The sequence below is a fragment of the Lygodium microphyllum genome, chromosome 2, assembly GCF_053477565.2.
Source record: "Lygodium microphyllum isolate KBCC chromosome 2, Lygodium_microphyllum_v1.1.10, whole genome shotgun sequence".
Classification (NCBI taxonomy): Eukaryota; Viridiplantae; Streptophyta; class Polypodiopsida; order Schizaeales; family Lygodiaceae; genus Lygodium; species Lygodium microphyllum.
In genome coordinates, this window is record NC_141136.1 from 42,865,033 (window position 1) to 42,880,403 (window position 15,371).

General features: G+C 40.6%; 1 protein-coding gene across 4 annotated transcripts in view; it reads right to left on the reverse strand.

Annotated features, from left to right (window-relative positions):
• The window catches only part of LOC148039670 (SGNH hydrolase-type esterase superfamily protein), a 59,014-nt gene that overhangs the window by 20,256 nt on the left and 23,387 nt on the right, over nt 1-15,371 (reverse strand). For 3 of the 4 annotated variants that reach the window (XM_087692872.1, XM_087692858.1, XM_087692882.1), the window contains 4 exons: nt 7,353-7,502; nt 7,165-7,241; nt 6,921-7,085; nt 6,644-6,688 (listed from right to left, as the gene is read on the reverse strand). In XM_087692872.1, coding sequence (XP_087548998.1) covers nt 6,644-6,688; nt 6,921-7,085; nt 7,165-7,241; nt 7,353-7,502 — 437 coding nt within the window. The remainder of the gene's footprint in view (nt 1-6,643; nt 6,689-6,920; nt 7,086-7,164; nt 7,242-7,352; nt 7,503-15,371) is intronic. The other variant, XM_087692867.1, reaches the window with a different exon arrangement.

The following is a 15,371-nucleotide window of genomic DNA, read 5'->3' on the forward strand; positions in this document are numbered from 1 at the left end:
GTAGATTGTCGAGGGTAGTGATGGGACTATCGAGTACTATCACAATAGACAACAAACAGCTCCCTAAGGTACTAAGTATCACACCCATTGATGGGTGCAATCCCTAAGATACTAAGTGCCACATCCACTGATAGGTCTTCACACCAGAAAAAAACCCTTCTCCAACTAGAAGGTAAAAAGTATCCATGGATAAGGGAGCATTCACACCAGAACTTAGGAGTAACACAATAAGTGTAACATGATATGGGCACCTCAATTTTGATGGTTTTTTTGTGCAGGGAAAGGACCATGTTTGCAAGTTGCGGAAGGCCCTCTATAGCCTAAAGCAAGCTCCTCAAGCTTTATACCAAAGAACTGATCGATTCTTCTTATAGAGTGGCTTCCATCAATCAAATCAAAATCCCAACCTTTATTATAAGGTTGCACGAGACAGGTGCATGTTGGTCATAAACCAATCATCACATGGAGTGACTTACAGGAGGTTGATCAGACTCCAGAGATCTTGAGACAAAAGGACGGATCTAGGGATCCTACACTTCTTCATTGGCATGAAAATCTATCAAATGAAACAAGTCATCTTCATATCCAAGCACAAGTACATCTTTGAGATACTTTCAGAGTTTGGTATGGCAGAGTGTTAGCCTATTTCTTGGTGCGTTGATCTCGCTTATTCACACTTGGCTAGATATTTCTTTTGTAGTGCCATTGGTATCTTCTTTTAAGAAGACTCTTACTCAAACTCACTAAAAAGCCAATTTGTACATTCTATGCTACTTCAGGGGACTCAATCCTACGGGATCATGTATGGAGAGGGAGCCACTCTCTTTGGATGGAGTGACTCTGATTGGATAGGTGATTTGGATACAAGACAATCCACTATAGGTTTTGCTTTCTCCTTGGATCTGGAGCTATCTCATGGAGCAATAAGAAGTAGCCTATTGTGGCACTTTCGTCTACAAAGACTGAGTACCATGCTCTTTGTTCCACACCTATTGAGGTAATTTGACTTCACTGGATCTTAGCTGAGATTGGCTTTCCATAGCCAAGTTCCATTCAACTATGAGTGGATAACCAAAGTACCTTACCTCTAGCCAAGAACCCCATGCTCCATGCTTGTACAAAGCACATAAAGGCTCAATATCATTATGTATGGGAACGGATTGTGGATTCCGAGTTAGCAGTGGTCTATTGTCCTATGGTGGACAATGTGGTGGATCTCTTCACGAAGCCTTTGCCCAAGGATTCTAAGCTTCATCACATGCGATTGTTGGGTCTTTAGACTCTCCCAAGATCTGAGAGGGGGTATTAGTCTACCTTTTTCAGTCTATCAATCTATCATCTCTTGGTTGTGAACTCCATCAGAATGTGATGGGGATATAGGAGCTTTGACAACGTTTTGTGTGTATTTCTTCCCCTTGTGCACATTTCACTATGCATTTGTTAGGTTTGTCAAGCATTTCAGAGCCTATGCTGCTCTGTCGGTTAGTTTCCAGCCCCTACTAATTTGTGGGTGCTCCAAGACTGCCACATCAGCATTTTTACAGCTTTCTATTGCGATCAGACAGCATACTTTGCAGTCAGGCGAGTAAACAGCAAGTTATCCAGATCAGGTTGGCCACTTTGGGAGGTTTTTAGCTATTTATAGCTGACAAACTTAACAGTGCAGATTATTTACTCTCTATCTCACAGGTGCTCCGTCAAGTAGCTGCAGTCTTCTGCATCTCTGTCATGGACAGCAAACTGCACACTTTCTATCTCCATCACCGTTCACCATCATTGTCTCTATCTCCGTCAAAGGTGTTGTCATCATTCTTCAGCTTGATCTAATGCCCTCACTGACGCTTTGGGCTGCATGTAGAGACTGATCACTCCTCATGTATTCAACTTTCTTCTTTGTTCAATGCAAATCATTCTTCTCTTCTTGCCTTCTCTTCTTCTATCATGAGGACATGTATTTTTGAAGCCTCACTTAACATGTGGATTAATTTTTAATCGCATGATTAAGTAAATGTTGCACATGTGAGGTGCAACTAGGATTAGAGTAAATTTACCAGCCCGGGACCCAAGAAAATCACGGGATGTCAAAGGCAAAAGTTGCTATAAGTTATGTTACACAGGTAATCGGTGGTATCTGGTGTCAATTGTTGGCCTAGGTCATTCATTTGGCCATAAGTGTCAGTTGGTGACACTAGAGATGTGGCGTTTAATGGTACCTAATGCCGATCTAATGGTCAAAGATGGCACAGAGAGACTCGAGAGTGAAAGATGCCTAGCCAATTTAATTATTAGCCAGTTAGATTATTTTTCTAGGCACCAAAATAAGTATTAGCCTACAAACATAATTCCCTCCTCTAGGGTATACATGCCATGAGGGGTTCTTTTAGCTCTTATTTCTTCTATAATCTTGTGCATTTCTTGGTCATGTTCCAAACCCTCGTTCACTAACTCAAGGAAGTTGCTATTGACCACATTGATGGCCTTCAAATCGGCTTTGCGACTTAAGGCATTTTCTATTTTTTTTGTGGAGCTTGGCTTGTGTTTTGATCTCCAAGTCGAACTTGGCTACTAGGAAGTCGAGCCATTTGGCTTGTTTAGTGGATAACTTGGACTGGGACTGGATGTATTTGAGTAATATGTTGTCTGTGAATACAAATGTGTGTTTGTCTTGTACATAATGCTTTCATTTCAATAATGGAAGGCTGAAAATTAATATTTAATGATGGATAATGTTGGAAAAACCATTTGGAAAGGCTGCCACTTGGCAAACTTGCCCAAACAAGCTGGTAAAAGGCTAAAGAAGAGGGAAAAAACGAGATCATTCTTGATGTAGCAAATGTGGGAGAGCTATGAGCAGCCATGGCTAGCCTATTTTCAGCCATTGTAGCCAGCCACGAGTGAGTTTTGAGGAGGCGATTGCAGATTCGGACCCTCCACAGCTGGGCGATTGCATCCAAGTACAAGGTGACAGCTGATTTGGATGTCTTAGCTGTAGGCGACAACATTTAATAATGTTGTGGTAGGGCAGCAGCTACATTTGACTGATTTTCAGTCCTTCTTCACGACAAAACTCTGAATTGTGATATACTCCATCCCCAACAATTGACTTTATAAGATTCTTTGACATTACCAATTTTTAATTGGCTTGTTATTTTAGGATCATGGGAGACTTCATCGGCATATTCACATTCCTAACTTCCATTTTCTCGAGCATATACTCAATCAAAAGATGCTTTTGTGAGGTTGGCTACTCACTTTTGTTAGTATTTAGCTTTTGTGCATTAGTAGTCACACATAAATATAAGAAAGTCTATTCCTCTACTTCTTATCAATCATAATGAGGATGTATCGGGAGCTTAGATGGATGTGCTGTGCTATTTTGAATAGGCTTTTCCTACTAGGTTTGTTGTCTTGATGGAAAGGATGTGCCTCCAATTCCTTTAGAATGTTCCTATCTACTTTGTGGATGAGAGTGGATCATTGAAGAGATTGAAGCTTATTATGCAATTTTTAAAAAAATATCTTCATTCTAACAAGAAAACAGATTAGCTTTTTGATTATCTTGATTCTTAATAACACTAGCTCAATAGCACCTTCGATCTGTTCGATGCCCTACGCCATGTCGCCTTCAAGTCTATCTTGGTCAGTAGCTTCACACATTGACCTATCACATCTCCACCTGCAAGCCTTCGCCTTCCCAAACACCAACGGCTTGTCATGGTTTCTACCTAGCACCACATGATTTTGTTATCCACATTCAACCTGTCACATCCTCAGCCCATCAAAATTTAAGTGAGAATTTTTTGCTAGACCTTAATTGTAAACTTTAATGGTTTAATTATTTATCTAAAACATGGTTCGCATGTTCACATTTTAAAAATTAGGGTTTTTTCGATTCCACCAAAATTCCTCAAACAAGTTGTCTTTTGTTTAATTTCATTTCCTTTCAATTTACAAAGAAGTTATGTATTAGAGGGGATTGTAAACACTTTATGCATGACATCTCAACTGAGCCTGAAAGCTATACCTACGTATTCGGTCTCTAGTCATATGCCTAGTGGCTCAAAGCCATGCTATCTTTTGATCAGCCTCTGAGCTATGCACATGCACCTCTCAACCATGTCCTACTTTAAGTCCCTGAGCTTCTTGATAAAGTACTTTATGACCTGTCATCTACCTCATGTTGCATCTCTCTTACTTATGTATCTCCTTTCCAAAATCATTGTACAGAATTAGACACTACCTCTTCAAGGTAAGACCTTCCCTATTTCCTTTCTTTATGCTTCGGGTCAAGGGTTCAATCATCCATGACTTGAAGGGGGAAATTGTTAGTCATCATTTTCCCATTTGTGAATACACATTAGTGTGTGTAAACGTGTGTGTTTAGACACAAACACCTTTTATACCACTTAGCATTGAATAAGGATTAAAGATAGGTGGATACTTCAACCTACATATTGACGCCCTATCACTTGTACTAGCATCTCACTAATTATTATCAATTTATCATTCAGTTTGTGTACTTGCAAGAGTTCTCTCTCTCCCCCTCTCTCTCTCTCTTCTTTTTTTCATAAAAGGTAATTGTATTAATTACAAAAAGAGTACAAGATTACATGGTTACAAGATACAAGATGGCTATAGGCCATCATGCATAAATTCTGAGACATCACAATAAAGGTACAAAGGAAGGAGAGTGACTAGAGGGGTGCATAAGAAACTGCAACGTGCCAAGTAAGCAAATCCTACCTAGGGAGAATATTCATCAACTCAATCAAGTTGAGCTGCCAATGAAGAAGTCCTTTCAAGCAGACTATATGACTCTGCATGCTCAATGAAGCATTAAAGATTAATGCATTCCTCATGGTCCATATATGGGAACAATTCCAAAAGCATAAGAAAGGAAAAAGCACTTTCATATCAACCTGCACGGGGGTCCACAAACTTGGGATGTCCAAAGATTCAATCCTTTGGAAGCATTGCTAGCCCAACCATTCAATCAATTGGCCAATAGTAGTAACCAAACCTTCCACACCACCGAGCAAGTAAGGAATCAATGGTGGGGATTTTCTACTGATGTCTGACAAAAGAAGCAACAATCATTGAAAATGCTTCACTTGGAGAGTGCAAAGACAAGATGAAGCTAAATTTGGCAACTCCTAAAATTTAGGAGGTTACTATTTTTGGAAGTTGCTCAAATGGAAATTTTATTTGCGACAAAGGCTTCGAAATTTTCCAAGGAACAATTTTGTCTTCAATGGCTTTGGGGATAGCCCAAGTGCCTGAAAATAGAGCCTTTAAGCACCACCTCACCTTGCCATCCCGAGGCCCAAATATCACTCTCAGTACAACTCATAAGAGCCGATTTAGATGCATTAATGTGTAGTCCTGAGGCAAGGGCAAATAAGTCCCATGTAGCCATCACTCTTCATATATTACTCAAATCAGCCTTAAGAAACATGAAGGTATCATATCCCAAGGCATGTCCCACCACTTTCCTATCTTGAAAGACATGCTACTGACCTCATGTATTGGTATTGTATTAATCTTAATATACATCATGCAAATTGTTACCCCAAATTTAAGATTGCACCTCTTGCAATATTATTTGTCCAAATTTGGGCCTCACGCAACATTGTTAGCATATTTCTAAGTTTCAGTATGAGATTCAAGGTGTGAATTTTCTCAATTGCATTTTCAAGGAAGGCATACGTATCCACTATCTCTACATCTCATGCATTCATTATCATTATATTTTGTGAAGGGAGAGAGAGTCCAACCACCTCACCATTGGCCACTAGACAAGACAACATCGTCAAAATGGGGTGAGTGGCCAAGGCAAAGAACAAAGGATTCATTGGGCAACCCTATCTAACTGATCGACGAAGGGGAAAGGGTGTCATGAACCTTCCATTGAGCAGAACTCTTGAAGAGGAATTCACATTGATAATATTGATGAGTCCAAACATTCTCAAACCAAATCCCATGCCTTGCATCAACTAACCCAAGAAAGACCATTCCAAATGATCAAAGGCTTTTTCAAGGTCCAATTGCACCATCACCATTTTCTACTTCATGTATTGAGTATAATCTATCCCCATCTGGACATTCAAGATGTTGTGCAGAATATTTCGGCCTTTGATAAATCCATAATGGACAGGGTGAATAATGTTCGGAAGGCATTCATGCAATCCATTAGCCATGACTTTGGCAAAGATCTTATACATAGAGCCCATCAACTAGATTGGCCACCAATGCTTCAACGCTGAGGGTACTACACTTTAGGGATCAGTTTAATAAGACCATCCTTCCAAGAGAGCAGCATGTGTGCAGTTGTCCAAACATGCTAGCATAAGGCTGTCAAAGATGTAGGCAAGTGAGTGGCATAGGTCTCAAAAAACTCATTGGTGATACCATCCTACCCTTGTCTTTAGGTAAATACAAGAGGATATCCATGACCCCATCTTGTGTAATATCCATATTCAAACTGGCGGCAACATCTAATGAGACCTAATCTTTAACTAGATCACAAAACCATGAACGGACCACACTAGACACACCATATGGGCAAAAAGTAGCATCCTAATTTCATAAATTTTTATCATCTTAATCCTTGTGAGAGTGAACAACTTCAAAGATAACTGCAAACCTTTCACCCCTGAAACATTTCACTCTCAAAACATCGTGTTTCAACCTGAAATGTTAAACCCCTAGAAACGTCACGAGACCGCAGAAAAAGACATTCAAACCATATATATTCAGCAAATTGATAAAAGAAACTGCTCTTTTCTCTTCGAGTGAAACAGATGGGCAAAAGAGTGCACATTGAAGTGTTTCACTAATGGTTACTTGTGTGGTGTAACTACTAAAAAACTACATAATAAGCACAAACACTACAGTAGATCGTGCAAGTTTATTTTTCAAACCTTAAGAAAGTTTTCTGCCAGGATGGATGCTCTTGCATAGAGGACCATATATCAATCACTGGTACTCCAGCATCCTTAGCAACATCAATGCATGCTTGAGCATAGGTCCCTGTCACATCATTTACTCGTGAAGGAAGGTCTTCAGCATTAGCACCGTACTTTTTCCTAACACCAAAAGAACGATCAAGTTTCAAGCAATGTACATGAAAAGCCCCCAAGAAAACCATTACATGATTTGCCATACCAGGCTGTTATTCTTAGACTTTCCTCGTGAACAGGTGGTGGTGTGATGAGAACAACAAGCGTGGCATCAGAAACACTCTGAGAAACGAGCCAAGAATAAGACTTTGAAGTCTTTAAGATCTTAGAAACTAAGCAACTAACAATCACTAGCTTTCAAGATACAAACTGATTAACCAAACTTCCTCTGACCTTTATGCGTGAAATGATCTTGGAGAGATTTTCCTTGTATTCCAATATAGGCACATGTTGCTCCTTCGAGTTTCTATCAGGTAGTGTCGCATCATTGGCACCAAAAAACACTGTTACCAGCAAAGGTGCATCTGAACAATTTGATGAAGCCTGTCTATTTAAATTCTAGTTAGAAAATCATGTTAACAATGGCAGTCCTTGAGCTTTAAAAAATATTTTACTCTAAAGCACAACACTTGATGCTTGAAGCAGCAGTATTTTCAAGATGAATATGGTGTGTATGTCATGTACCTTAAATGCAATACAGTATGATACCATAGGTACAATCATATGTCCTATAGAGATGACATGTACAGACAAGTTACCTTTGTATTTGATGGAGTATTAAACTATCTCATAAGAGGAGTTTTAGAGGAAAGAAAAAAGGATACCCACATGAACCTTAATAGCTTAAGCATATTTAAGCATCATGTTTTATAATTACTTTGAACAAGTGACCATATTGCAGAGAGTATTAACCACGACTTTTGAGATTTGATTTCTAGCTGCTAAAGCAGGTATTGTCTGGTGGGGGGATTGGTATGTATCTGACACAGTGGGCTAATATTTCGCGTCCCCCAACTCAAGCATGACATGCATGCACCATGGTGCATACCCCCTCTTACTCCAAGAGCAATGGAATTTGTTCCACTCTCAATTGGTGGTCTTGCATTTCTAATAAGTTGCTGCTAGCAGCATCCAGACCCAAGAGATTGAGATTATGGAGGACCTCCAGAGTCCAGCCTATCCTTTTGTTTTAATCTTCCATACAGCGCTAACATCAACATGTGGCCTTCTCCACGAGTGTGGATTGCCAATGCAACATGCTTTCCAAAAATACAGTTGTAGTTTAAGATCATAGAGAATCAACACAAACATAAGAGCTATGCTTGCAATGAGCGGGCCAAGACACGAGACACCAAGTGCCATTCCACTCAATAGACTCCAACTCCTACTCAATGGGCTTCTGCCAATGATCAATCATCAAACTATAGCGCCTCCTTTACGAATGTTGACTCCCTATCCTGCATGGCATGAGTCATCAAACCGTAGTTAGTGTAAACAAGCTCAGTGGAATATGCCTTTTTTCTCTAAGATCACCAAGGACCATCTTGTGGCTGCCACTCCTCAGGAAGCCCCTCAATCCCTACATCACGGAGTGTCTCACAAGCCCAATGAGGAGGAGACTAATACCCCCCTCGCCACTCTGCCTTTGTCAAAGTCTTTGGAACATCCACCAGCCGGATTCCCCAATGGAGAAGCAATCTCTGACTCTGTAGCTGGAGCCTCAAGAGGCATAGGTTCCACATGCACTAGCTTAGGTGCACAACTATCACCTGGATCTCAAGAATAGGATGCTTCCCACCCCTCTTTGCAGTCTGGAGACTCAACAAACCGCACATCTTGGCTCGTATAAACATCTTGATGTATTATTTCAGCCTATTTATTGGCTACCTCTCCTCCATCTCACATCCATCTGATTGTGCACACTACATTCTACTGCAGAGGAGACCAGAAGCACTCTTCTAGTTGCCCAAAGCCCATAACTTTTGTAGTCTGTACACACTCTTGTGCTTTGGTATACATATTCCATTTCCTAAGTTCATTATCTATGAGTTCATGTGTTCTGGTTCCTCTATTCAATTCTTTGTGTTTACAGCAGCTCTATCTTTTTTCTTCCCTTGCTCCACATCATTCTAACATATAATTGGACTCCAGACCCTCGGGATCTCCTTCCACACCCCGAGATGGTGTAGGCTAATGGTGTGAAACATTAGCCTTTGAAATGAGAGCTTAGCCCAATATGCTAGTGGTTCTACACTTGGGGATGTACCTATATTACCTCTAGGGCTAGGAGCTGAGTCTATCCTTCTATTTTTCTTCTATGCTTGTCTACCTTGTGTCATGTCAGATGTGCAAATTGGAGATCTATGTGGGTGTCCCTCCCACTCTCTCTCTCTCTCTCTCTCTCTCTCTCTCTCTCTCTCTCTCATTTTTGCTCCACTAAAGCCTCAAACTTAGTTCATTCTCTCTCATACTTCCTCCATCAAGCTTTATTCATTCTCTTATAGCCTCGCCTAGCACAACCCATTATGAGTTGCCATGTAGCCATGTAGCCATGTAGCTTACATAACGTACATGTAGAAACTCGGTGACTTTGACCCATACAAATCTACTAGCTATTTCTTAGATTTACAACAAGGTAACAGCAAAACATTTCCCCCTTGAAATGTTTCATCCCTCAAACATTATGTTTCAACAAAAAACCTTTCACCCTTGGGTAGGTTGTAAGTGAAATGCCACATGAAACCGCAAAATATCACACTTAATGTGCATAAATTCAATAAGTTTTGAATAGCAATTCATTTTTCCCCTTGGCTCATGCATGGTGAAATGTGTTTCATGGTTACCATGATTTACCATCAAGTTTACTCATATCACGTTTTGCAGTAGTAGCTATACTATAGATAGCCCTTGATAATGTGAACTTCCAAAAAACGTGAAAGTGCCATAATGCACAATCCAAACAAGCAAATAGGTGTATCAACCATCAAAGGAAGTATAACTAGTCTCTTTGCAAGAGTCTTCTTCACATTTGATAACCAAACTAACATCCCATTGGACTCTACCTACTTGAGCTTCACAAGCACAAAGAATTCCAACTATGGAACAAAAGAGCCCTCTCATACTTCTTTCGTCCCACGGGACTACCATTTGATACCGTTCATAATTTCCTTCAAATATGGTTACATGCACTCATCCCAAGGGGATGATCCTTGACAAAGCCACAAAGATCAATAGAGCATGTCGCTCATGTCCTAGAATGCAAGATAAAAGCCACAACCATGGCCAGCGGGTCCATGCCATCATTATGGGCTTTCGACGAAACCCTACCCACAAACATCAATGAGGAAGATATATTAACCTTGCTTCAACAGCCCATGAGGACCATGCTCAAACAACACACGCCTCCCTACTTGAGCCAGTTTCTACCCATGAGTCTTGTTTTCCCATAGAATCATCGTACTCTTTTATGAAATACATATACATGTGTCCTATTACTAGCTAACATGATCATAGATCTAGAGTAATCTAGTATCCTTTTATCAATTTCAGCATTTTGACTTTAGTTTAGGTAACTTTTTCTTTTTTTGGTCTAGTGATACATGTAACCAGCCTGCCTTCTGTGGATGGGTAGTAAATCCCTGATTATAACTTAATTACAGCAACAAACAATTAGTGCAAATCTGAAAATACAAATTTACCTACTGATCTTGGACAATGCACACCTGATTGGCCCCAAAATTGGCACCCCTTTCGGTATTTCTTTAGCTTTATTGAAGAAAAAGTTAATTTACAATGGGATTCTCGCAATCCCTTCCGGTATTCCAACTCCCCTTGCTATGATGAATCACCAACATGTCTTTAATCCGATTTGCCCCTTGATTCGGGCAATCAATTGGCCTTCACCCGCTTTGATGGAGATGGAAAATGCCCCAAATTCAATTATTTGCTGGTCCCTCCACTTGAATAGGCTAAAAACAGCTTCAGCCCTATTGAATCCAAGTCTTGGAGCTTCCAATTTCTAGCACACTTCCCGAGACTGCTGCTAAACCCTAATTTCTGCTGCAGATTAGGATTTATAGCAGAGAAATCTGAAATTTCTCAGCCTCCAAGGGTCCAAATGCTAAGATCTTCAAAGCAAAACTAAGAAATGGCTGGGAGATGAGAGAGAAAGCTGTAGAGAGAGAAAATTCTGGATTTTGTCACAAAGAATGACTGAAAATCAGTCAAATGCAGCTGCTGCCATGCCACAACAGCTTGTAGATGCAAAGAATTGAAGGAAATCAGGCGTACAACAGCAAATCCTTTTGTTGAATTCGCAAAGGATCCCCAGTTTACTCGATTCTTGAATGCCCCAAAGAATGACAACAAAGGCAAAGAGAAGAAGATGCCTTCTACAGCATCAAGATAGCCACAAGAACCGAAGGAAATGCCTAAGTCTTCTTTAGAAGAGCCCAAAATGCCTGATGAGCACAAATAGTTGGTATTCGTGGGGCAGCAAGTGCAAATGCATGGCCAACTTGGTAATGCCAATCCATGGGAACACGGGCAGCAAGGCAATTATGCACATGCAAGCATGGGACAGAAAGGATACTTGGGTGGTGGTACCATTTTTCATGCTATGGTTGGACACGCACCGCATATGGGAATGTATGGCACAAATCCCTATGGTATGCAGCAGCCAATGCATGGCTCACAACACCCAATGTATCTGGGTAATGCAAGTGGAATGCCTAATCCCATGTATGGTAGCATAGGCATATTGCTTGGAGCATAAGGTGGGCCATATGGATATGTATCGGCACCCCCAAGAACTGTTGAAGCACAAGGATTTGGTGTTGGTCATGTAGGTGCTTCAGATAGTGCTGGTTTTTATGCAAATACAGCCAATGCACCCTTTTTGCAGCAGCCATTTATGATAACTTGTCTCCCATAGGTCCGCCGAAGGACTATGATGAAAGTGGCAAAAGCGTGAAGTTTGAGCCTTTCAGTGCTGCACAAGATAGGTTGAAAACACTTGTTTTTATTCAGCAGTTTGACGAAGCCTATTCTGGAGGCAACTTCACATAGGCATCTACGATACGCAAGGTAGCCACATTTTTTAAGGGAAATGCATCGCAGTGGTGGACTACACTTCTTATTCAAGGGAAGTCACCTACCACTTGGGTCCAATTCAAGCAAATGTTTGCTTCAAATTGGTTGACAAGTACCTTTGAAGTAGACACTATGACAGCTTGGAATTAGTTGAATTCCAAAGATTGCAAGATCTTGGATCGGTACAATAAGAAGTTTTGGGATGCATTGTTGCCAGTTACTTCTTATCGCATAGTACCCCTCCATGAGCAAGTGGAGAAGTATATTTGTGGTTTGCCAAAGGGTATTCGAGATTTTTGCATTAAGTCCACTGTTTCCAACATGTCTCAGCTTATAGAAATTGCTACTACAGCCGACACATTGCTGTGTGGAAAGGATGCAAGATTCCATGATGATGATGCCAAGTCACATGTCAAAGAGGCAAAGGCTGAGAAAAAGGGTAAATCTGAAAATAAAGCTGAAAATTATGGCAGATCTAAAAATAGGGCTAGAAAGGGAAACAAATCGCAGAGAAAGAGTGGGAAAAGTGATGCATTGTCACGTAAACCTCAGTTGTCGGAAATCAATATGATTTATCACACTAAGTTGGATGCCATGAAAGAGCAATATGTTGCTGATTCGAACTTTGCTAATGTTTATGATCAGTTTTGCAATGGCCAAAGGCATGGACACTTTGTGCAAGAGATGGATTTCTAATGATGCATAGACAATTGTGTGTCACAAAGCAGTTAAGGCCTAGAGTTATCACTGAAAGTCATGCTCCTCCGTATGCAGGACATAGAGGTATTGATGCCACGGTCAAGGCAGTGGAGCATTTCTTTTATTCGCCAGCTTTGAGGTATGATGTAGAACAGTTTGTTAAGACATGCATCGTACGCGAGAAGGTAAAGCATGATGGGCAAAAGATGACGGGTTTATTGCAGCCCTTGCCTATTCCTGATAGGCCTTGGCAGGGCATTGCAATGGACTTTATTTTTTAGCTTCCTTAGACACCTACAAGGAATGATGGGATATGGACTATCATTTGAAAGTTTAGCAAATAAGCCCATTTCATTCCGGTGAAGAAGAAAATAAAGGCTGATCATATGGCACGATTGTTTTTGCATCACATCTTTAAGTATCATGGTATGCCAGAGTCGATCATTAGTGATTGAGACCCCCGGATGACCAGTTTATTTTGGAAGGGCTTGTTTGAGAATATGGGTACCACGCTGAAATTCTCATCATCCTTCCATCTACAAACAAATGGTTAGTCTGAGGAAGCAAATTCCACAGTTTTAGATATTTTGAGGTGCTATGTTTCAAACCACAAGACATAGTGGGAGTAGTATTTGCCCTCGGTTGAGTTTGCTTACAACAACACAGTGCATAGTTCTACGAGCAAAGCTCCATTTGAGGTGCTAGAGGGTGGTAAGAAAGTACCCCCTATTTTGCACACAAAAGAAAAGATCTTTGAGTTTGATTGCTATGTGGAAAACATGGATGCAGCTTAACAGAAGGTTAAGTATGCACTTCAAAGATCACAAGATAAGCAAAAGAGAGCAGTTGATCGTCATAGGCGTGCTTTGCACTTTGTAGAGGGCGATTATTTATTGCTGCGATTTGAAAAGTCGCGGCTGAAAAAGATGAAGGGCAAAGAGCGATTGTATCCAAAGCTGTCCATGAGATACTATGGGCCATTTCAAGTGTTGGAGAGGATTACTGATGCATGCTATAGGCTGAAATTGCCTCCACACTTGCGGATACACAATGCCTTTCGTGTGAGGTTGCTTAGACCTTTTGACGGAGATGTGCTTGAAGATGTCTCTGCTGAAATTCAGTCGGAGGTTGAAGAGCTCGATGAAATACTGGTACTAGAGCAGATTTTGGCACACAAAGAGAGGAAGATCAAGGGTAAGGGTTCCAGGAGGTACTTGGTGAAGTTTTAGAGTTATTCACCAATGGATGCCAAATGGATGGAGGAGGATGACTTGGCAAACCATTCTCAATTGTTGCAGCTTTACCTTGAGGCTTTCCAGTTAGAGCCAACTTTAGTTCGGGCTCAATCAGGTTTAGCAAAGCAAAGGTCCAGAGTATTACCTGATGCTTGTGAGGGAGCTAGCACCTCCGCTCCTCAGTAATGATAGCTCTCGTATGTAGTGGATCTCGGATGTATTCAGCATGCATCCAAGGTACTGCGTTGACAGTATGTTTGCCGTGAGGTCACTATTCAGTGTACTAGTCACTGTATTTGGTATGTAGATTAATATGATTTTCACTGCAGCTTTGAAACTGTACATTTGCATCCGTTATGATCGGTGTATAATCAGTTATGCTCGATATGACATTGGTTATGCTTGATGTAGCATCAGTTAATGATCATTAGGGGTTGATTATCGAATGTTGGTTTTCAGCGCATGATCGTTAATATTCAGTGGTATTCAACTCAGTTTTTGATCAGCTTGAGAACCATTTATGGTCACTTTTTGGATCAGTTTTGCATTAGTTTTTGCATTGATTGCTGGTCACTTTTTGCAATCAGTTTGGGGTCACATTTGCAGTAGTTTATGATTAGTTCTCAAATCAGCAAGTGATCAGTTTATGATCAGATTATGCTCAGTTTTCAATGGTTTACATCTCATTCCATGGACAACAGTATATGTTATGATGCCATCGATGTTTTAGCTATGGTTTATGCTATGGTTTGGTTTTGCCGAATGAGTTGAGCTCATGAGAAATAGACATGTCACATGATAATCTGGCAATGTTTTTGAGATTCTTTGTGAGTCTTATGTTATGTTATGTTGGCTGGTAATTTTCAGCATATGTTGGGCATATGGAATGGTTGAACAGTACTACGCAATGTTGTGTCGACTATGATGCCCTACGGAAATTTCAGTGTAGTACTTTGCTTTTGATGCATTTGGCAGAGCAATCCAAGACGATTGCAAGGATTTCAAGGAGGGCTGTCATGAGAATATGTATTTTTGAAACCTCACTTAACATGTGGATTAAATTTTAATCACATGATTAAGTAAATGTTGCACAAGTGAGGTGCAACTGGGGTTAGAGTAAATTTACAAGCCTGCGACCCCAGGAAATCACGGGATGTCAAAGGCAAAAGTTGTTATAAGTTATGCCGCAAAGGTACTTGGTGGTATCTAGTGACATGTTGTTGGCCTAGGTCATTCATTTGGCCATAAGTGTCGGTTGGTGACACTAGAGAAGTGGCGTTTAATGGTACCTAATGCCAATCTGATGGTCAAAGATGACGCAAAGACACTCGCGAGTGAAAGATGCCTAGCCAATTTAATTATTGGCCAGTCTAATTATTTTTCAGGA